A 23185-nucleotide genomic window follows, 5' to 3' on the forward strand; every position below is an offset into this window, starting at 1 on the left:
TCCTAGTGAATAACTTGGGTTTTGAACTTTTACTTAATAGAAGAATTCTTCACATGAGATATTGTGCACTTATATTAAATCTTGTTGCGAGAGATGGATTATTTGTGATTGAAGATTTGATTAAAAATGTTCGTGATATTGTAATATATTAGCAAGCTAGTCCATCTAGATTGGAAAAATTTGAAAAAGTGGTTTGTCAAGCTAAAGTGTCATATTTTAAATGTTGAGCCTAGATTGTATAATTAGATGGAATTCAACTTATGTGATACTTTGAATTGCTATAGGATACAAAGATCTCTTCCCTAAGTTGAACCTTAAAGACAAAAGTTACTTTTGTGTGCCTAGTGAGGAAGATTGGGAGAGAGCAAAACAATTGCTGACAAGTTGAAAATGTTTTATGATCTCACTAAATTGTTTTCTGAGATAGAGTATCCTACAGCAAATTATTTTTTTTTGTCAAAGTTTTTAAACTTTAAATTGTAATTGTGAATTGGATGTGCTATGATAATGTGATAATTAGTGCAATGGCAAAGAAAATATTTGATAAGTTTGAAAAATATTGGAAGGATATTCATATTGTGCTAGTTGTGGCGATTATCTTGGATCCTAGGTATAAAATAAAGGTGGTTGAATTTTTTTTTCTTAAAATTTATGGTGGTATTGCAAATTATGATATTGAATAAGTTAGAAAAACTTGTTATGATTTATTTCAAGAATACCAGAGTAGATCAACCAATTTAAGACCAAAGGCTTCTCAAAGTTCATTAGCAACAATATTTGATGAATCATCCGATCTAAATCAATGTATGTTGTATGAATTTCTTAATTCTTCTATTAAAGGGCATGTGAAGGCGGAATTGGATCATTATTTAGAAGATAATGTTTTGCCATTTACCAAAACTTTTGATATTTGGAGTTGGTGGAAGACAAATAGGATAAAGTATCCCACTTTGCAAATGATTGCCAGAGATTTTTTACTATTCCTATTTCTATAGTTGCATTTGAGTTAACCTTTAGCATTGGTGGAAGAGTGGTGATTGACCATCAAAGTAAGCTTAAACCATATACTTTGGAGGCATTGATGTGCAGTCAAAATTAGTTGAGGAACAAAACAAAAGGTAAATAAACTCATTATATTATTATTTCATTTGTTTTCTATAAAAATTTATCTATTATCCTAAGTGTTATATACATTTTTTTTATTTGTGTATGATCATATATAACAATTGAAGATTCAATTGCCACACTTGTTGACACTTACATGGAAGATGATTAAACTGTTCATGAGCTCGCCTTGTTGTCAATTTGTAATGTTGTTTGAATATTTATTTTTTAGTTATTTAAGTTTATGTTGTTTGTTTGGATCTTTATGTTTAGTTATCTACGTTTATATCGTTGCATGGATATTTGTTTTTAGTTATTTAAATTTATGTTTAAGATCAATGTTTTTGATTATTTAAATTTAAATTTTATTATTTGTGTTTTAATTAATTTAATTAATAGATAATTTTATAAAATACGTAAAAAAATATTATTATATATGTATACAAGTTCGGGTTCGAGTAATTGGGTACCTATGAAGAAGATTTTAATAATTTTTTTATCTAATCAAGCTTTTAAACGGGTTAAGATAATTATAAGATAATGACAATGTAATAGTATTAGAGTAGTAATTTTTAAAATTATTAGGAAAGTTGATTTTTTATAAAATTAAGATTCAAGTATTTCAAAATTAACAAATACCTTACCTTTTTTTATATAATAAATTCTGGACTCACCTAGGAGCTAAGGTTTAAGAACTTTGAACTATTAAATGAGAAGACACTAGAATATATTCCAACAAGGTCCAAAGACTAAATCACCTATCCTCTGTCCTGATGTCACCATTTATACTAACTTATAAACATTTCTCGCTTGGGCCCACTGAATTTCACCAACTTCAAGTCACTAAATCTCACGGCTCGTAAAATGAAAATGATGTAAACATTTACATACCCAATTGTATTTTAGTACACATTCAATGTAGAATTTACGACTTCCCTCTGAAACCGTGACATACTCTCCTACTCCAACAAAAGCACACCATCCTCAATGGCACCATGACATACTCTCCTATTTTAACAAAGACACACTATCCTAAATAGCACATTACAAAAATCTTAAAAACTCTACATGACACATCACTAATATCTCAAAATCGAACTCAGGCAACAATTATCGTGATCAATATCAATCTATGAGGTATTCTTTGTTTTGACTTATTAACCTCATCACTTTATCCCACAAAAAGCACCACACAAGTTGAACATAATAACACTTAATCATACTCTAGTACATGCCCCCTTTGAAACCGTGACACTTGGCACCTGACATCTGCGCAGACAACCTAAAAGCAAATCAAGAAGCAGGGACCTTGGTGTCAGACCACAATCACAATCACAATCACCTCCCTCTTCCATTTACTTATTACCAATTTTCAAAGCCAATTCTAAAAGCAATGGGCAGGAACAACGAACCTCTAGTCTGACTAGAACAAAGTTGTTCAATAAACAAATACAAATAATTTCTTAAGTCACACTTATCACAAAAAAAGAAAAAAATTATACATATCAAATTTTGGTTCCGCAATATCTGTGTAGCTCCTTTTCCTTACAATCTGGTTCAGGAGTTCTATTACACAATTCAAATGCCACTATGCTAATGAAAGATGCAATTATGCCACATATTGATCCACCAAAGCACTCATTTAGCGTGCCACAACATTATTGCTATATGGAATGCTGCTTCCCACAAACCAAAGAAAACAATATCCTTTCTGAACTTGTAGTTGACCCACAATTTGCACTCATAAACAATGCAACTAGGACTCATTCACCAGTAAACTCAGTTCAAGTCCAAATACAAAATTACAAAAGGGGACCCCGATACATATATAACTAAGAACCTTTAAGCAGTCTCATCAAGATTGGTGACTGGCAGACGATTTCAACTTCTTTGGGGGTGGATTCCCTCCAGAGATCACCACATATGAATAGAAGCACAACATTGCCGCACTGCATCATACAAAAATTTATCCCAGAGAAAAAGATGTGAATATAACTCACGCTAAAGATATTGGATTCATTGTTAACAAAAGCATTGACAGCTTTAAATTTAGTTACCTTATGGCAGCATAAAATGCATTTGGAAAAAGCTTCTTTGTCTGCATTTGCATACCATTACAATGTTAGAAAAATTTGGCCAGAGAGAAAATAAATAATTTGCACCAATGTCATAGTACCAATGAATAAGTCTGAAAGTTCTTCCAGAAAAGTACTGCTGCTAGTGCTGCAAGGTCAGAAGACACACATAATGAGACAACCCATTCTTAATAACAGAACAGGGTGCACTTTCCAAATCATAAATCACTTAGCATATATATATATGTCAGGCAAAGATCTAGCACCTTCACCATTTTCAAATATTCAGCATACACATCATGACTGACGATGCGGAGGCTATTTTTATTTTGCAACATTCAAATTATTTTCTGGAGCATGTTGCATCTTTGTTGGTGTGAACTCATAAATAGGCAAGCTTCTTGAACCAAATATCTGTATCCAATATCACTAGAACTAAGCCTTGTTGTCTCTTCGCCATGTACCAAAGTCTGCAATAATTTTACATTCCCCCTAGTTGAACCAAGTTTCTGGAATCGCTATGTACTGTGCTTTATTGTTGGTCTGCTTTTCAAATTGTTGCATTCAAATATTACTATATCCTTAACCACCCCTTTTCCTCTCTATAAATAGCCAACTATATGAACTTCTTAAAAAAATGTTCTGCTAGTGTGCATTTCAATAGACCCTAGCTCAAGAGAATTCTATAACAAACAGACACAACAGGTCTCAGTAGATGTGTGGCTCTCTACGTTAACTAAATCAGAAGGGCACTGCTTGATCCTTAATTATCCAGATGCCTATTTGTACTGAATGGCTTCTAATTTATGTACTAATTTTTCCTTTACAGAAATGTAAAGTACAAAAAGGTCATATTATTATGAATTCATTTCTCAAAGGATGCCTCAAGCCACAGACAAGTTAAAATACCTGCTTGTCCAAATATGAACGGTAAACTTGATTTTCCTTGCCTCCAGATCTTCAAGCTGAAGGTGCTAAGGGCCAGCAAAGCACCTCCAAAGAGTATGGTAGTAGGATTTCTAGAAAATACAAAAACAACAAGCCCCCCACTTAGAACAAGAGCACCTGTCATAAATTAACATTAGAAGTTTTCACCACGAATCCGATTGTGTTATTTTGATAATTTATTGGACAAAAATTAAATGACAAAGCAAATATGCTATAAAGATCAAGCATAGAAAAATACACACACAACATTTGCAAATCACTCTAACAGACAATTATCTATGACAAGATGATTAACAAGTCCTGAATTGATTGATACAGTTACAAGCAAAAACAATGCAAACACAATGAAATTATATGAAAGAAGACATAAAAAAAAGGAACGCTTATTGTGACAAAGCAATTTCAAATGCCAATATACCTAAACTTTTTTATTTTTGCATCCATATGAGTAAATAAATGACCAACCAAGAGATTGTTCAAGCAATGGAAACAATATTCAATAAATATTTCAACATGCATCATGCAGAGATGCACAAATTAAATCTCACACTGCATACTCACCATAAGGAATACCGAAACAGAAATCATGGATTTTAGCTGCCCTTTTTGGTTGGATGATATTGTTTTCCTCTATTGGTTCACTTGTACTTTCAGGAACATGCCCTTCTACATTCAGATATGACTTAGTTGACTCCTCTATAAATGGTTTTGATCCCTCCGCCACAAGTCTTTGTTTAGTTTTAAGTTCAGAACTAGTAGCTTCTGCACCATGCCCATCAACACTCATAACAACAAATGACTGGAAATTTGAAGCAGTTAGTATCATTTCCATTTTTCCACAAAGACCAGTTTCTTTAAACTTCACAAAGATATGCATATCCACACTAAGGCACACACATATAGACAATAAGAATATGATATTCAAGCATCAACAACCCTGATATTCGCTTAAACTTTTGCTATTTTATATTTGACTAGCATTTATGTTAATATTTGAGCAGAATTAATACTTGTCACTTCATTCCTTCAAACATTTCAACAATTGCTAATCTAAAACAAAAGCATGAAAACTTAAGCAAATATGAAAAAATAAGCCTTCATTCAGTTGTTATTTTTTTCTTTTTAATTCTTTTTTCACTTCCTAAAAGTTGCTAATAAGCAAAAAAAAAAAATTGTAATTAAAAATTATATTTAATCTCAACTAAACAAATAGTTAAAATAGAAAAGTATTTAATTCTAAGAATACATATTCAAACATAATTGCCTAACAAAAGTACACTCATGCCTTTTGGTATGAGTAAAAGTAAACATATAGCTAAAATACAATAGTATTCAACACTAAGAATACTTATTCGAACATAATTGTTTCGTAAAGTAAACTCATGCTTCTTGTTATGAGAAATGCTAAAGTGTTCATCTGTCAGACTAGTCTGATTCTCTTCTAATATTTTTCTATCCATCACTTTTCAATCACTTTTGATAACGAAATCCATGTTCCATGGATGGGTACTATATATGTGAATCATGATTAAAAGTGTATTGAAAAGTAATGGATAAAAAAGTAATGGAATGGAGTCCTATCCCTATCCAGCATTTGGACTAATCAAAATAAATAAATACCATTAATTTGTTATTTATTACTTCCATGCCATTTCTGAGCAATTGAATTGTTCAACTGTCAAACAAAAGAACTCCCTTTGTCCAATTATATTTGTCCACATTTAACCTTTTAGATCAAACGAAATTAGTTTTGACCTTCATTTTTAAAAATATCATATAGAATTAAATCTCAAAAAATATATTTTTAAAACGTTTCTGGTTCAAAATTTTAAAAAATTTTATAGCCTTATGTGGTTTTTTTTTTAAAAAAAAAAAATTAAGGATCAAAGTTGAGTTCACTTCACAAGAAAAAAGCCAATGAAAATAAATATTTTTAGATGGAAAGAGTATTACTCTTTTGTTATTCACAATTTCTTAAACTTTAATTTCTAGGGGCACCTTAAAAATACAGAAGATAAAAATAAGCAGTAAACCGTAACAACAAAACAGAATCTAAAATAATTAACCATATCATAAAAAACAGATTAAATGTCCATATAAACCACAAAAGATACAATAAAATTGCAAAGCTAATAGTTTTCCATTTTAACTGGGAATTAAAACACATAAAGCAATGATCAACAACATGTTAAGGAATCCAATTTTACCCATACATTTGAATTTATAAATTAAAAAATATATAAAATTACCTTGGGACGAGTGATTGGACAAAAAATGGATAGCGAGTAGAGCTGTAATTTCCGATTGATTGAAGAGAAACAAGTCAGCTGACAAATTTTTGTTGTTGGTCGTGCTGTCGTTAATGTTGCCATTTTGAATTAAACAAATAAAAAACTAAAAAGATAAAAATTAGTAGATAAAAAATTGCTTCTTTTTTAGTTTTTTTTTTCCCAGCAGCAATTCAAATCAAGATTTTTCCAGCAGCCTGCGTCAAACAGCAAACAGAAAATAAAAATTAAAGTGAAAGTAATTATTAGGTGTACAACGAGTGTTGTAAGTGAAAATAATTAGGAAAGTTTCATATAATATTAATTGCTGACACTTGGGGTGTAGAAGTAAATTTTAGGCACCCAACATTTAATACTTATTTATTCAAAAAAAAAAAATTAACACTTTTGTACTATTCAAAAACCTAACTTTGTATAATATAAAGATTTATGTACTCAGCATGTAATACTTATTTATTCAAGAAGAAAAGACATTTAATACTTCATTTATTGATTAAAAGCTGAACTTTATATAATATACAGAATATAGATGATATAGTATTGACAGTTGCATTTAAGGTGATAAATGAACAATTGCTTTGTGCCAAAATTTCCCACCACCTTCCATGATGGTCGTAGGTGATAGGTCCTTGTGCCTGACTAAATTTCCTTCCTATAAACAGTGACAAAGTAGATTTTTTTTCACATTTAAGTAACTACGGTGCTATACAAATTGAAAAGGTAGATCATTTGAAATTTTTTTGCCCATTATATTTTAATGAGCAACAATCAAGAATGTTGCAACTACAATGAATATGTATATCTCTATGAATATCATATTTTCCCATGATTTCTTCAACTATTTTTTTTGGGAGGGGGTGGGAATTATTTGGTTATAAAACACACAATCTCCACCCTCTTGCAGAAAGTCACAAGCAAAGCAAACAGCACAGAGCAACACTATTATTCTCCATGAACTAGATAATAACAACATATGACTATATCAAATTTATGATCCGTGGCTGGAAAGGAACTTATTCCACAACTTTATATTCTAATTGAGAATCGGAAACAAATTTCCCTGTTGGCCTTAATCACAGAGAATCAATTTCGTCACAGATACCACTAAACCTAGCAGAAAAGCAAAATGACAGATCGAATTTGAACCACTGGATTAAAGAACTATAGAAGCTTAATATTCCTTATCTTTTCACTAAATTTCAAGTAAAACAAAAAAAAAAAGCTCTGAAAATCAAAATTAAATAATAATTAAATAAAAAAGGATGGTGATTATAATATGGTTTTACCTTCCAAAGCAGTGATTTCTTGAAAGTAATCAAGGAGAACCAGTTTTAGGGTTTCAAAACCAATTTTTGGGTTTCGTGGAAAGCCGATTTTAGGGAGACAAGGAGAACCAGTACTAGAGTTTCATGGGAAACAGCTTTTAGGATTTCTAGGAAAATGGTTTTGGGTTTCAAAGAAAACCAATTTTACAGCATTGAAGGGAACTGGTTGTAGGGTTTAGTGGAAAACCGGTTTAGGAAATTGAGGAGAAATTGTTTTAGGGTTTCATGTAAAAAAAATTCTGTAACAGTAAAATTAACAAAACTTCAACTTCCCTGCAAATTTGAGATCATATTGGGATGAATTTCCATGTATATATCAAAACTTACAATCAAGCAAAATTTTAACAACTCCATAAATTCAAATGAACCCTTCTAAAATCCTAAGAATATAAAACCAACATTTCCATCAGTCTATCAATTTAAACATGATAAGATAAGTACCCATTTTGGGAGAACTACCTATACCATAACATAATCTCTAACAAAAAATAAAATGAAACATAAAAATCAGTCGAAAAAGACCAAACCCATTACTTGGAAATGAGTAAAAAGCTAAGATTAATAATCAAATCCCAATCAATGCACCCAAATGAATCCCTATAAGTTTCCTTTTGCCATTTATTCAAAGAGAAAACTAAATACAGATCTAACAGAAATTTGTAAGATTAGCTAAAGCATATCAAACGGAAAATAATAAACAGATTATTATTAGAAGCAAAAGAGCTGAGCTAGTGGACTGGTACTCACCTGAGAGACACGGCGGCTTGCCAAACTTTGTGGTGGAATTGGAAAGAAAGAAGCGAATTTGGACTATGGGATCTTTGTTTTGTTCATAAAGAAGCGTGGTCGTTTATGTGTAGTTGTTGTTTTTGTTGGTTTTCGTTATACTTTTTTGATGGCAACTGCACCAGTAAGTCTCAGCCTTTACACAACTTCAACTTTCCGTTTCTGAAATGGGGAACTCACTGAGGTGGTGGTTATTCAACCGCCACCGCTGACCACCGACGTTCTCCTGAATCCGACTCGGACCACGACCGTCTCCGTCCGACACGTGTCGGGTCACGCTCTACCCGTCTTCACCGCTTATCCTTCCCTCCCCCACCAAAACCCATCAAAGAAAGCCACCAAGAAGAAAAGCAACAACAACAAGACGAGCTTAAAGCCGCGAAAAAATGACTCTGAAGAAGAAAAGGAGGAGACGGTGCAGAGACCGTGGAATTTGGGGCCGAGGAGGATCGTGGTGGAAACGACGGCGGTGTCGACAGCGGCGATGGAGAAGGTGAGTAAAACGGCGGCGCCGAAGTGGATGAGATCGAGGGAAAATGGAGGGATTGGAGAAAAGAAAGAAACGAGGAAGTTTCGGATCAAGGGAAGAGATCGAAGAAATATCTTTGTGATGAGAGAGAGGTTCAAGGCCCGCAAGAAGACCCAAGAAAAAGCCCAAGAATATTTAGAAGCAGCTTGATGTAAGGTGACGTTTGATACATTACAATGCAATGTGATTGCAAGTAATGTGATTACAAGTAATGTGATTGTAAATAATGTGATTACAGGAAAAATAACATTACAGTGTTTGGTATGTAAGTAAAATAATGATTAAAATGTAGAGAAGATAACATTGTAGTGTTTGGTTTACAAGTACTTTAGTGGGAATGTAATGTTAATTGTCAAAATTATCCTTAATTATTAAAATATAAGTTTAATATATTTATATTTTTTATTTCATTTCTTAAATATATTTTTAATATCATATATTTTATTTTTATTTATTATTATAATATTTTATATTTTATTTTTAATATATTTATATTTATATTATTAATTTTATATAATATCATATTTTAAATATATTTTTAATATCATATATTTTATTTTTATTTATTATTATAATTTTATATATTTTATTTTTAATATATTTATATTTTTATTATTAATTTTTATATAATATCATTTCTTAAATATATTTTTAATGTCATATATTTTATTTTATTTATTATTATTATATTTTATATTTTATTTTTAATATATTTATATTTATATTATTAATTTTTATATAATATCATATTTTAAATATATTTTATTTTTATTTATTATTATAATTTTATATATTTTATTTTCATTTCTTTAATATATTTTTTATATTATATATTTTATTTTAATTTGTTTTACTTATATTATATAAATGTTAATTTTTTTATTTTATTTTATTTTAATTTTTATTCTTATATTATATATTTTATTTTAATATTTTTATTTTAATTATAATATTATAAAATATTTTTAATAAGGTAATAAAATTGAAAGGTAAAATTATCTTTAAGAACATTACAGAGTGCAATGTAATGTGATTGCATTGGTTTTGGACTGCAATCACATTACATCCATTGGCTGTAATATGATTACATTGCAATCTTACATTGCAGTGATCTGTTACAAAACAAACACGGCAATGTAATTTAATAAGCCACATTGCAGGTAATGTGCTTTACATTGCAGTGTACCAAATGGACCCTTAGAGCAAATCTTTCTGTGTTTTCGAAGACCAATTACACAAGTTTAGCAGTGACTTCTGTTCATGAAGTCCGCGAACATATGGATTGCGTACCTTCTTCGATGAATCCGCATTAATTTTAGCTTTATCTTTCTTAGCTTGAATCAAGCTGATCTATCTTCATTCTAGCTTTATTTGTGTTGATTCAACCTTGCCATTTGTATACACACTCGAGTTATCTATGATATATATAAAAGCATGTATGTTTGTAAAAGTTTTTATTAACAAAAAGGGCATCTTCTGTCCTCTAATTTTTTAATTGCCATTTTATATAATTTTTCTCAATTATAATTTTCAATTATAACAATAAAATGAAAAACTTTGAAAAGTTAAATGATTGAAAAGATAATTTACTTATTATAAATTATTAGTAATAAGATGTATTTGGTGCATGGATAAGATTTCTAATTTCATTGAATCACTTTCACTAGAAAAAGATTTACTTGGCTCAGACTTCTTTGTTTATTATATTTCTAAATTGTAGTCATATTAAACATTTCTATTTATATATTTAAAAATAAATTAAGATATAAATATTCGCATGCAAAGTACATGACTACAAATACTAATTTTCAATTAAAGGCCATTTAAAATTTCGAAAGTCTTGCCTTGAATATAAGGTAATAGCAAAGACTTGAACCAAATTAATTTAGGACATAACACTACTTAACAAAGAAAAGTGAAATTTGTGAAACCTTCAAATGTGCAACATGATGTAAGGCACTGAATAGTTGTCACTTTTGGAGGGTTCTCATCGTTCAATAATTTTATAAATCGGAGGTCGCATGTTGGCTGTAACAAGCTGTAGGTTGAAAGATTGTTAGTGTTGTTTCATTTTTTTTTTATTGTTCTAAAAATTGTTTGAAGTATTTAAAGCAAGCTTTAGAATTAAGCCTTAAATAATCATACAATTATGCAAAAGCCTGTGCCTATTTAATTCCTTATCTGTTGGTGTTCCTCAAGTGATTAAGAGAATCCTTATATAGGGGTTATTATAATTTGAAACTATATCTTTAAGCCCTAATTTCATATTAGATTGGTCATATAGGAAGTCTGTTTGGTTTCTTATACTTGTGCATTCATTTCCCCCATTTCTTTCTTATTACAATGAAAGTACATTAACCTTCTTGTGCATGATTCCATATACATTTGATTTTGAATTTTCTCCATGCTTGGGTCGCTAGTTATACTTTGATTTGTTAATAAATGCTATGCTCAACAGGTCCTGCTTACTGCATGAAGCACCTATCCAAATCTCTCAAAGCATTAGAAAAAATATGGTAATAAAACCTTGCAATAATTTTGTTTCCTTGCTGTATCTATGAGCCTCTCGGTTTCTTTATCTCTCCACCTCAACTCTTCTAAAGTTTTAGAATTGGTTGCAGGAGCTACTTTCATCTTGAATGAACTCCCTCTTTTTATCTTTTAAAAACTTTACCTACCATGGGTTGAATATTTTTGAAATATGGTTGGCCTCATAATTGTCCTTTCAATGAGAATAAGTTCTCTTTTTCATACATTGGAGCTCCAGTCACATTGATTGAAAGCTTTGGGGACCTTGTAAATTGTGTTCATTCCACTTTCCAACAATTCGTGAACCTTTTGTAAGTGATGATTGTGTTGATGTATGTTTTATTAGTTTGGTCAATTCCTTAAAATTTAGTGTTAACCAGCCAGTCAATGATTTGATCTTATCGTTACATTTGTCCATTTTCTTTCTTTGTATTTCTTTTAGGTATGCCTCGTGTTAAGTCATGCTTTATTTTTTCATACTCAGTAGAATTTGCTGGTAACCTCTACATTGACAGTCTGCAGCAATCCCTATCCAAGAATAATGCCAAATCCAGAACTAAAGAAGGCAAGTGACGAAGCTCCACCACAGTCTAATCCAATCCAAAAATGGGGTTGCAGTGAACCGATGGTGGGAGACAGGGATGAGATAATGACAAAGGTAGAGGAGGTTGATCCTTAAGTGTCGCGGTGAGACAAATGAACTGCTAATGATGTAAATCGAGATGAACGTTCAATTGAAGCTCTTTTTATTTAAATTAGGGTTTTGCCTTGTGATTGTTGTGCTCATATTTAAGTTTTGGCCCTTCTCTCATTACTTTCTTCACAAATAATAATTTTATTATCTTTTATATTCATGGTGGGACTTGCATTGATTGTAGTGGTCCAAAAGCAAGGAGGTTGAATTTTTAATCGGCTTGAGCTGTGTATCCATTTCGGTTTCAGGAGTTTAAGCAATTGACACAATTAAAAGCCTTTTTGGTTTTTTTTTTAAAATTTAAAAGTTATTATGAAAAGTAATAACTTTTAAAATTAAGTTAAAATTGTTTGATAAATTTATTTTTATAAGTTTTTTTTTATAGATAAGCTGTTTAACAAAATAAATTATATAAGTTTTAATTTTGATTAAAATTACCACAAAAAGTATTTAATAATTCAATTAATCAAGAATTTTTTTTTCACAATAAAAAATTTTAATTTTATTTTTTAATCTATTTAAAACAAAATTTTAGAAATATAAAAAGCAACGTGTTGAGATTGAGAGAAAAGGGAATAATTTTTGAGATGGTAATGTTGGGATTATTTTAATAGATAAAGGTATTTTTGAAACACAAAAAAATGCTCCTGAAAAGTTGACATGTTTTTAAAAGAAAAAAAAAAGCTCCTCTTTGGAGCTTTTGCCGAAGTTTTGTTTTTTGTTTTTAGATTTTGTTCTTTAAAAAAAAACTTTTTTTTAAAAGAATTTCTCAAAATCTTGTTGGATTTAACTTCTACTTTTAAGAGAGAGATAAGTTGAAAAAAAATTAAGCCAAATAGGTACTAAGACAAAGCTATTTATTAAGTGCGTTTTTAGTTATTATAAATTTGTAATTTGATTCCAGGAATATTATTTCATACAAGTCGATTTGACTGCATGAATTAACTTACCTAATTTCATTATTCATTAATCACACTAACGCTTACTACAATTGATATATAGGATAGCAATCCTTGATTTAGTTGCACGTGAATTTCAATTGAAATATCTTGTGATCCTTCATGTTAGGCCATATGAAGGAAAGAATCATGTGATTCAACTTACCAATGCATAGCAAAGAACCAAGTAAAGCCCCAAGAACCAATCTTAAAGACTTGAGACACAAGAACTTAAACTCAAGAAGAAAAACCTAACCCAAGCTTTAAGACTCGATACGTAAGACCTAAGCCTCGAGACTTAAGATTAAAGAATCAAAAACTGAGCCTTGAACCCAAAGACTTAAGACTTGAGACTTTAGACTCAAAAAATGAGACCCAAGACACGAGTTTCAAGACTTATGATTGGAGCCCCAAGCCAAAGCCCTAAAAGCCAAACCTCGACGCTTAAGACTCGAGACACATGACATGAAACATAAACATCAAACCACAAGCCCTGACCCTAGGACTTAGAGCTTAGAGACCCAAGACTTGAGACTTGAGCCTCAAGCCCTAAACCCCTAATTTAGAACCATAAAACATGAGACTCAAGACCCAAGAACCGAGATCTAAAAATTAGGAACCGAGATGTGTGACCTAAGGATTGAGGCTTGGGACTTAAGACTTGAGACTTGAGTCTTTTGACTCAAGCTTGAGCCTTATGCACATAGCCATGAGCATCGAGCCTCAAGACTCGAGACTTAAGACTTGAGACTTTATCTCCAAATAGAAGGCTCGAGTTTTGAGTCTCAATTCTCGTGTCTCAAGTCTCGAGTCTTAAGGCTAAAGTCACACATCTTAGGTCTCAAGTCTTGGGTCTTGAATTTAAGGCTTGAGTCTTAAGTCTCGAGTCTTGAGGCTTGAGTCACATGTCTTGAGTCTCGAGTCCCGTTTCTTGGATCTCAAGTCTTGGGTCACAAGTCTCGAGTCTTGGGTCTTGCCTCTCAAGCCTTAAGTTTTGAGTCTCAAGTCTCGTGTTTATAGTCTCATGTCTCTAGTTTCAAGTCTTTAGTCTCAAATTTCTGGTTTCTAAGCTTGGGGCTCTAGCTTGATGCTTGGGTGCAACATTAATAGATGCCAAGTGGTTTAATCCAAGGAAAATAGTCGGGCATAGTGGCAGAATGTTTAATTTGGTGTCTAGGTGACAAGAAAGTTAGGTTTATTGAGAATTTTTTTTCAGTAAAAGCTTTTTGAAACTTTAGAACATTTAATTTTTAGTCATGGCAATCCTTAACCTCTTTTGAATTTTGTAAGGATCAATTTATATTTGTGAGCAATTAGGTGGAAATGAATGTGTTTAAGGTTGTGCTTTGAATGATACAAAGTACTGTCATGGATTAAATTAAATGTATCAATGATTGATTTTTGAGGTTTTGTTCAAACTTCTTCTAAATTTTGTTTCATAATAACAAATAAGAGATTTCTAAAAAAAAAAACAACAACATAAAAGAGATAAAAAGAAGATGGAAAAATATAGTGCTTTTTCAATATGAACTTGTTGGTGCACTCATTAATAATTTTGTTCTTATCAGCATGTATGATCAAGTGTTTTTGTGTTTCAAATCATTCATCATCTTTTTATACATACACACTTTTAGTCATCCCATCATGTATTCAAGTAGTTGTTATTCATCCACCTTTGTTGTAGGTAACATCATTTGACTCTATTATATTCAATAAAGGAAGAAGAAAGAATATTGTTGATTCTAGAGAATTAACGATCTATTGCTAAAGCTTTATGAGGAAGCTAGAAAGATCTTTGGTAGGGTATAGTATGTCTTTCGATTTAATTTGTTTCCATCTTGTAAAAAGAAAAAAGCTCAAGGAAGCCTACTTATCGTTAGTGCAATATGCAAGCTCAAGTTAGAATCATGGGTGATGAACTATCAAAATGGACGGACAAGATTGAAAAGCGTTAGGAAGAGATAAAGGAATAGTTGGCAAAGTTAATAAAGATGATAATTGCCAATAAAGGGAGAGGGATTGTCAAAGGATTTTCAAGTTTGTAAGGGTTGAACCAATTGCCAACACAAGGGCAACCTTTGTCGATTCCAAGGGTAAATGTTTCTGACCTAATTCTCATACTTGATTTAGGTAGCCCCAAAGAGCAAGGAAAACTGAAATGGAATCATCAAGATCCAAAAATGAATTTCAAGTGCAAAAAAAGCATGACCTTTTAAAAGAATGCCTTAAAGCCATAGAGAGGATGGATGCCTAAGGTTCTATTGATATAATAGAATTATGTTTGGTACCTGATGTGGTTATTTTACCCAAGTTCAAAGTCCTAGATTTTGAAAAGTATGATGGAACCAAGTGCCTAACGGCCATATCTCTATGTATTGTCAAAGGATGGTTACACATACGCATGAGGATAAACTCTAGATTTATTGTTTCATGATAGTCAGACAAGCTCCATAGCTAGGTGGTATGTTCATTTGGATAAGAATAATATTCATTCTTCAAAAGACCTTCTGAGAGCATTGTTAGTCCGATGCAAACATGTTAAGGACATGGCTTCGGATAGGCTCTCTCTATAAAACATGGAAAAAAGAGCTATTGAGAGATTTAAGGAATATGCTCAAAGATGGAGAGATGTTGCTGTACAGGTCCAACCACTTCTCATTGAAAAAGAGACAACAATGTTGTTTATCAATACTCTACAAGCAACGTATTATGAAAAGTTAATTAGTAATGCCACCAAAAACTTTACCAACATAGTGATTTTAGGGGAAATAATAAAGAAAGCAATTAAACAAGGTCATATTGAAGAGAATAATGCTATTAGTGTGGAAATGGGTAATGCATTGAAGAAAAGAAAAAGAGAGGCACAAGTTATTACATGTGAGGAGCAACAACCGTGGGGTTCCATCTCATACCATCTTCATCTTGCATACCAACCCTCCTACCCCACTTTAAATAATATTTTTCAGAACTTATATCTTGATCAACTAGTTCCGTAACCAGCATCTCCTTAACTAAGTATAATCTGGAATTTTGCCTCGAGAGAGAATTAAACAAATTCTAGTACTTAATACATAATTCGAAATTTTCACATTCACATTGTCAGTTAAAATTCCATTACGCAAGTATACATATCGAATAGATAATGTATTAGTAAGCAGAGTATCGATCCCATAGGGAATTGATCTAAAAGTTTACTAAGTACTAAAAATTATAACAAATTAATCTTATCCAAACACTCAAAATTAATTGATTAACTAAAACTAATTAACTAAAAATTAAACTAACAAGAAAAATTAAAATAATAATAACTTGAGTAAATACCAAATCAAACCATCCTAGGATTACAATATCCCTCACACTTCATCTAAATCATACCTCTTCCTTAACTTATTTCAAGGGTTAAATTGCTAACTTAGAGTTATAAATTATTTATAAGGGATTCCCGCATCTTATAAAAATATCTATTTTAATTAAAACACTATATCCCTAAATGAATTGAAATTAAAACAGACTCATTAAGTTCAGGCTCTAATCTGGCTACTTATGACCTATAGGTACATCCCTATCTTATATGCAAATCAATTAATATGATCATATGTTATCTCAAGTTTAGTCTACACTAAACTCCTTTTTCTCAAATTTGTTTAGGTTCCTAAATCAATTTAATTGGTGGCCAAGCAATTAAAGCGTTAAGAACAAATTGAAATAAACAATTCAAATGCCATTAAAGATAAGTAAGAGAGAGATTAAAAATTCAAATTACATGTGAGTTCAATTACAGTCCTAGAAAAAGAAAATTAGCCACTCATGATTTCAAAAACAAATAACATTACAATAAATTCAATCATTGAGAGTAATAAGAAAAATAAAAGCCAAGGAAGAAAACAAAACAATATTTGCCAGCTTGATCTCTAAGTTTCAACCTCAACTTCTAGCTTCTTCAATCTCCAAAAGTTGTCTCTCCTAATATTTTTTAAAAAAATCCTATTTATACTAATAGACTTAACCTATAATTCCCTAAGTTGACCTATGGTTTAATTGGGCTTAAAAGTATATTGAGAGGCCCAAAAAATCAATTGTTAGTCTTTAAAATTTTCATTCTCAGTATAGTACATCTAGTCATTTTTCGATTCGATTTTCTCTATCTTTGAGGCAAAATTGGGTAAAGTGATCTCATGAAAGTTGTAACTCTTTCTTTCAGCTTTCCAATGGTATAAAAATCATATCATTTAGAGTTTTGTACCGCGAGTTATGGCAAAAACACTAAAGTATATGCAAGCAAACTTCCGAGTCTTTCAACACCTTACTTTCCAAATTTAAACCCAATTCCTTTAGCTCTTACGAAAAATATAAAAACTAATAAATAATAAACAAATTAAAAGAAATAACATAAAATTAGAATAACTCACTTAAAAAGAAGCTAATTATATAAACAACTAAAAATAAGTAAATTATAATTGAAAATTGAGGACTTAACTAATATTTAATAACAAAATTAAACTAAAATAATTCTATAAAATAGAATTATCATACATAAACCTTTTCTAAATTTGTACAATTAATCTAAGCTAAGGACATAGTGCTTAAATTGTAGAAATTTCATCTTAACAATAAAGCTTAGCATAAGAATTTATATAACACTCAAACAATATTCACATGTTTCAAAGAGTCAAGATAAGAATATAATTAGGTTCTCATCATTGGATAAGTAAATTAAAAAAAATTGGTGCAATTAAATCTAGCTCAAGATCTTAAAATATGCATAAAATTAAAAAAATTACAAAAATATACTAATTTAAAAATATCATAAAAACTAATGACAATAAAACCTTCCCTTAAAACCTAAATTGCACATGGTCCTCAATGTGAAAAGTTAAAAAGAATAAGAAAAATAAACTCCCCTATCAATGATGATAGTGCATTGAAAGCTCTAATTTTCTTTCTCATTATTTTCATGCTTTCCAAACATGCATACTTAACAAAACAAGCTAGGTTGAGGTTATAATTGCTTATTTAAATAGAAAAACAAAAACTAACTAAAATCACAACTAAACCTAAAAAGATATAGCTTGGGTTACCTTCCAAGAAGAGTTTCTTTATAGTTACTAACTTGATTATGATACTCCTTTTTTATTGTCTACTAAAGTAATTGAGGATCTTTGGTGATCTAATTCACCTCCCATGTAATGCTAGAGACGTTTCCCATTTACTCCGAACGTTTCAACAGCTTCACAATAAATATCTAGTGCACTACACGAATAGACCTTAATCACTTTATAAGGGCTTGACCACTTTGATTTTTGTTTCCATGGAAAAAGCTTGACTATTTTGGTCAGTAACACTTGTTGTCCCACCTTAAAATCAAGATTAACTGAAGGTGATGGATCATGCTCATCATAACATTGCTTAGTTTTGAGATACAATGGTGGTGGCTTTGACTCAAGAGTTTGTGCTAGCTTATTTGTAAGTGGTGGAGTAGGATTACCTTTCCCTTTATCAATTAAGTCCACTCTATAACATTAAGTTGGGGATGAAAGGTATTTAGGTGCATTAAAAATAGTAAATTCAACTACTTCCTCTCTAACTCTAAAAGTTATTCTATCATTTCTTACATTGATTAGTGTGTCTAGAATGGTTAAGAATAGGAATCCTAGTATGATTGAAACTTCTTGATCTTTCTTCATCTCAAATGCAAGGAAGTCCACCAAAATGTATAATTTCCCCATGTTAATCAATAAATCCATTATAATCCCAAGAGACTGCCTTATTGTCTTGATTGTGAGTTGTAATTTGACTGTAGTGGGTTGAATCTTCTTCAATCCAATTCTCCTAGTAATAGACAAAGGAATAAGTAAGACACCAACGCCCAAATCACACAAAGCTTTTGAAAAATTAATATTACCAATTGAGCAAGGGATAGAAAAACTCCTTGGCTCCTTAAGCTTTGGTGGAAATCTATTCTAGATTATCTCGCAACACTCCTTAATGAGTGTAATTGTCTCAAAATCCTTTAATTTCCTCTTCTTAGTTAATATGTCCTCCAGAAACTTCACATATGACCACATTTGCTCTAAACCTTCTACAAAAAGAATGTTGATGTGAAGTTTTTTAAATACCTCTAGAAACTTTTGGAATTGCTTATCAAGTTTCTATTTTTGAATGCGCTGAGGAAAGGGTGGTGGTGCTAAGTTTGCCTTTGCTTCATTCTCTTGAATTTGCTTGTCAATTATTTCAATCATTATTTCATTTTCAGCATGCTTATCTTGCAGTTTAGCTAGCCTAACCCTACTTTCAGCCTTTTTTCCACTCCTCAGGGTGATTGCCGTAACTTGTTTTTGACTTTCTTTTTTAGGATTCACCTCAGTATCACTAGGTAAAGTCCCTTGAGCTTTGTGGTTTAATAAGGTGGCAAGTTGACCAACTTGAGTCTTAAGGTTTCGTAGTGATGTTACTTGACTTTGGATGATGCTATGAGTTTATTTCACGTACTAACTTAGCAAATCCTTCACAGTTGGCTTCCTTTCTAAGATAGTTACTGTTGTTTGTTGTTAGAATTTTGAAGGTGCATTCAGTCTTGAAATCGAGAATGACCTTGATCGTTGGCCCAAAAGAAGTTTGGATGGTACTTCCATCCTAGGTTGTAAGTGTTGGAGTAAGAGTTATTCTGCTATTTATTCCCCATAAATTGCACCGTTTTTGTCAAATTAGAACATTGATGACTTGCATGATCATCTCCATAATATTGACAACCTACCAAAAAACTTTGAATGGAGTTAGTACCAAAAGATTCAAAAGTCTTAGTGAGAGTTGTTACCTATGTAGATAATGCCAAGAAAGCATCTACATAATGAATTCCAACTGCTTTCCCATGTATAGATCGCTCTACTAACCACTAGTAATTGTTTACAGCCATCTCTTCCAATAAATCTATGCCTCATTAATTGATTTAGCCATTAAAGCTCCTCTTGCAGCGGCATCAGTGGTAATCCGAACATGTCCACTCAAGCCAGTTTAAAAGGTTTGCACTTGAAGCCACTTTGGAAGACTATGATGAGGACAACATTAAAGTAATTCTTTTTATCTTTCCTAAGCCTTATACAACGATTTAGAATCTCGCCGCATAAATGATGTGATATCATTCTTCATTTTCGTTGCCCTGGCCGGAGGAAAAAACTTAGCAAGGAACTTTTCAACAAGGTTATTCCATGTGGTTATTGAGCTAATAGGGGGAGTGCATTCAACCATACATTCACTTTTTCTCTTAATGAGAAAGGAAAAAGCCTTTAACAAATTACATCATCTGTGACACCATTATATTTGAACGTATCACAAATTTCTAAGAAGTTTGATATATGGCCATTTAGATCATCATTTGGAAAGCCTCCAAACTAGACTGAGGTTTTAATCATGGTGATCATAATTGGCTAGATGTCAAAATTGTTTCCTTGAGTAGCTGGCTTTCAAATGCTAGATGGAATTTCTTGCACCAATGGGATAGCATAATCCCTTAAGTAACGACTTTCAGCTCTTACGTGCTCTTAGATTTGCTGTTCATCATGTTGATCAACCATTATATTTATTGGAGCAAAACCTTGTTGATTTTCTCGTCTAAGTTTTCGAAATATTCTCTTAATCTTTAGATCACAAGGGATGATCTCTAAGTGTTTTTTTTTCCTCATACAATGACTGAACACACCTGCAAAATAAAGAAATAAAACTTAAATTAAGACTAATCTGTGAAATTTTAATATTAGTAACTAATAAAGAAAAAAATCCCCAACAACGATGCTAAAAACTTATTATCAGAATTTTCATGCAAGTGTACATTATCACAAATAAGTAATATAGTGATGAATTAGAATATCGTTCTCACATAAATTTGTTCCTAACTCCTTACTAAATACTAAATTTATGACAAATTAATCTCATTTAAGTAACTAAAATTTTTAGAAAATTAATAATAACAAAATTAAAACAAGCACTAAATTAACTAATAGACATTAAAATTACTTGAAAAAGGAAAAAACTAAACCTAAGATTATGGGTTCATTCAACACTTCATTTGATACGAGCTTCTTTTATTATTTACATTTATTAGTGGTTTTACTAAGCTAGAATCCAAAATTGAGTACAAGTCTCCGTCAAGATGCTTGCACAAATACCTAAATTAATTGGTTTACTATATGTCTATAGTAATCAATTAAATAAGGTTTATTAAGCTAGTATTCTAATTTAGCTATGTATGGTAATTAGTGTATGTCTACCCAAATCGCAAGTCAAATCACTTAAGTGATATGAACATATATTATTTAAATATTTATCCAATTTAAATCTTTCTTTAAATTCTCAATCAGATTCATAGATCAATTAATTGTTGGCCAGACAATTAAACGCACTAAGAATAAATTTGAATAAGCAAAACTATACCCATTCATAGTAAATAAAAGAGAAACTAATATTCAGATTATATGTTGAAATCTACCACAATCCTAGAAAAATTATTTAGCTTATAATATCTAACAAAAACAATATCTAAAGAAATGTAGCCATGAATTCAAGTCAAAGAAAATAAGAAAAACATAAAAAATAGAGAAAGAAACTAATTGTTGAAGCTTTGCCATCTCAATTCTTTCTCAAATTCTCTTGTTTTCTTGCTTTGCTTTTGGCTATTTTTCTCAAATTAGTTGCTTGTTTCCTTCCTTTTAAATTTTCGAAAAAGGTCATTTAAATAAACTCCAAGTAATCTAATTTCTAAAATCCCGTCAAATTTTTATTTTTAAAAAATCATTCAGGGCAGTGACCATGATTTCTTAATGTCACGACACTACCTTTTCACTACAATAGCGCTGTGGCCTTCCTCTCTTGGCACTGCGACACTCTAGCCTTGAAAATTTGTATGGTGCTTTCCTTTCACCAGTACTACAGCCTTGTTCTCCTCAACACTACAACCTTGGCTTCCTCGACATTGCAGCCTTGAGTAACTCAAGGCCATGACCTTTCTCCATATGCTACCTTGTACAGAATTGCAATAGTCAAGAATATTTCAATGTTATTTTCATTTTGATATGATTCGAACTGGGTGAAGTGGTAAACATGAAAGCTTGAGCCCTATCTCTTAGATTTTCAATTGCTTAAGAATTATGTCAATTGGACTTCTGGAGTGGAAGATATGCTCTAAATACCACATCATGTTCAGTCTATGCCTACTACTACAATGCTCCAAATTTGACAAATAGTTTGACCATGATCTAATTAGAACTAGGTGAAGTAGTAAACATGAAAGTTGCCCTTCCTCTTAGCATTCTAGCGGTTTAAGAATCACCTTATTTTGAGTTATGTATAGAGAGATATGGTCAAAAAACCAAAGCATATACAAATAAGGCCATTACCATACTTGCACGGATTTCCAACAAATGAGCCTTTTTCATCAAATTTCTTACAGAAGTAATAAGAGAAATTAGCAATAACTAATTTGAAAGTAATTTAAAATAAAATAATATAAAATTAAACTAAAATAACTTAACTTAACTACTTAACATGTAATCCAATGTAAACTAAAAAAACACCAAAAATGCTAAAATTTGAACATAAAATCTCAAATATCTAACTACCTAAGCACCCAAAATATGTCAAAATAACTTGATATAATAGAGTTATCATGCCTAAAGATGTTCATAAGTGTGTAATGCCCAAAGACATTTTCAAATGCGTAATACGCAAGGGTGTTCCCAAATGCGTAATGCATAAGAATGTTCCCAAGTGCGCAGCACTTCCTAATCACAAGCAAATTTTGTAATGACAACAAAATCATGATAATAAAACAATAAATGCATAAATTTGCAAGCTATTCTTTTTGTTAAGAAAGAAAAATATTAAAACATTACATTGCATTACATATTTTATATGCATGACTCAAATTACATCTTCTTCTTTTGTACATAAAATTTCTTATAAGAATTTTTATGTAGG

At 31.1% G+C, this 23185-nt stretch overlaps 1 protein-coding gene and 1 pseudogene across 1 annotated transcript; one reads left to right on the forward strand and one right to left on the reverse strand.

Annotated features, from left to right (window-relative positions):
• Window positions 1-2524: 2524 nt before the first annotated feature.
• LOC110426653 (Transmembrane proteins 14C) lies at window positions 2525-9083 on the reverse strand. Its single transcript, XM_021441929.2, has 7 exons — window positions 8488-9083; window positions 6377-6612; window positions 4689-4926; window positions 4089-4244; window positions 3281-3327; window positions 3162-3202; window positions 2525-3053 (listed from the first exon to the last, which is right to left on the reverse strand). Exons 2-7 carry the CDS (start codon window positions 6497-6499, stop codon window positions 2960-2962), a joined length of 699 nt encoding a protein of 232 aa, XP_021297604.1. The 5' UTR covers window positions 6500-6612; window positions 8488-9083; the 3' UTR covers window positions 2525-2959.
• LOC149526480 (uncharacterized) lies at window positions 8281-9215 on the forward strand (annotated as a pseudogene).
• The last annotated feature ends 13970 nt before the right edge of the window (window positions 9216-23185 follow it).

The sequence above is a fragment of the Theobroma umbraticum genome, unplaced genomic scaffold, assembly GCF_002168275.2.
Source record: "Theobroma umbraticum cultivar Fairchild unplaced genomic scaffold, ASM216827v3 scaffold_12.0, whole genome shotgun sequence".
NCBI lineage: Eukaryota > Viridiplantae > Streptophyta > Magnoliopsida > Malvales > Malvaceae > Theobroma > Theobroma umbraticum.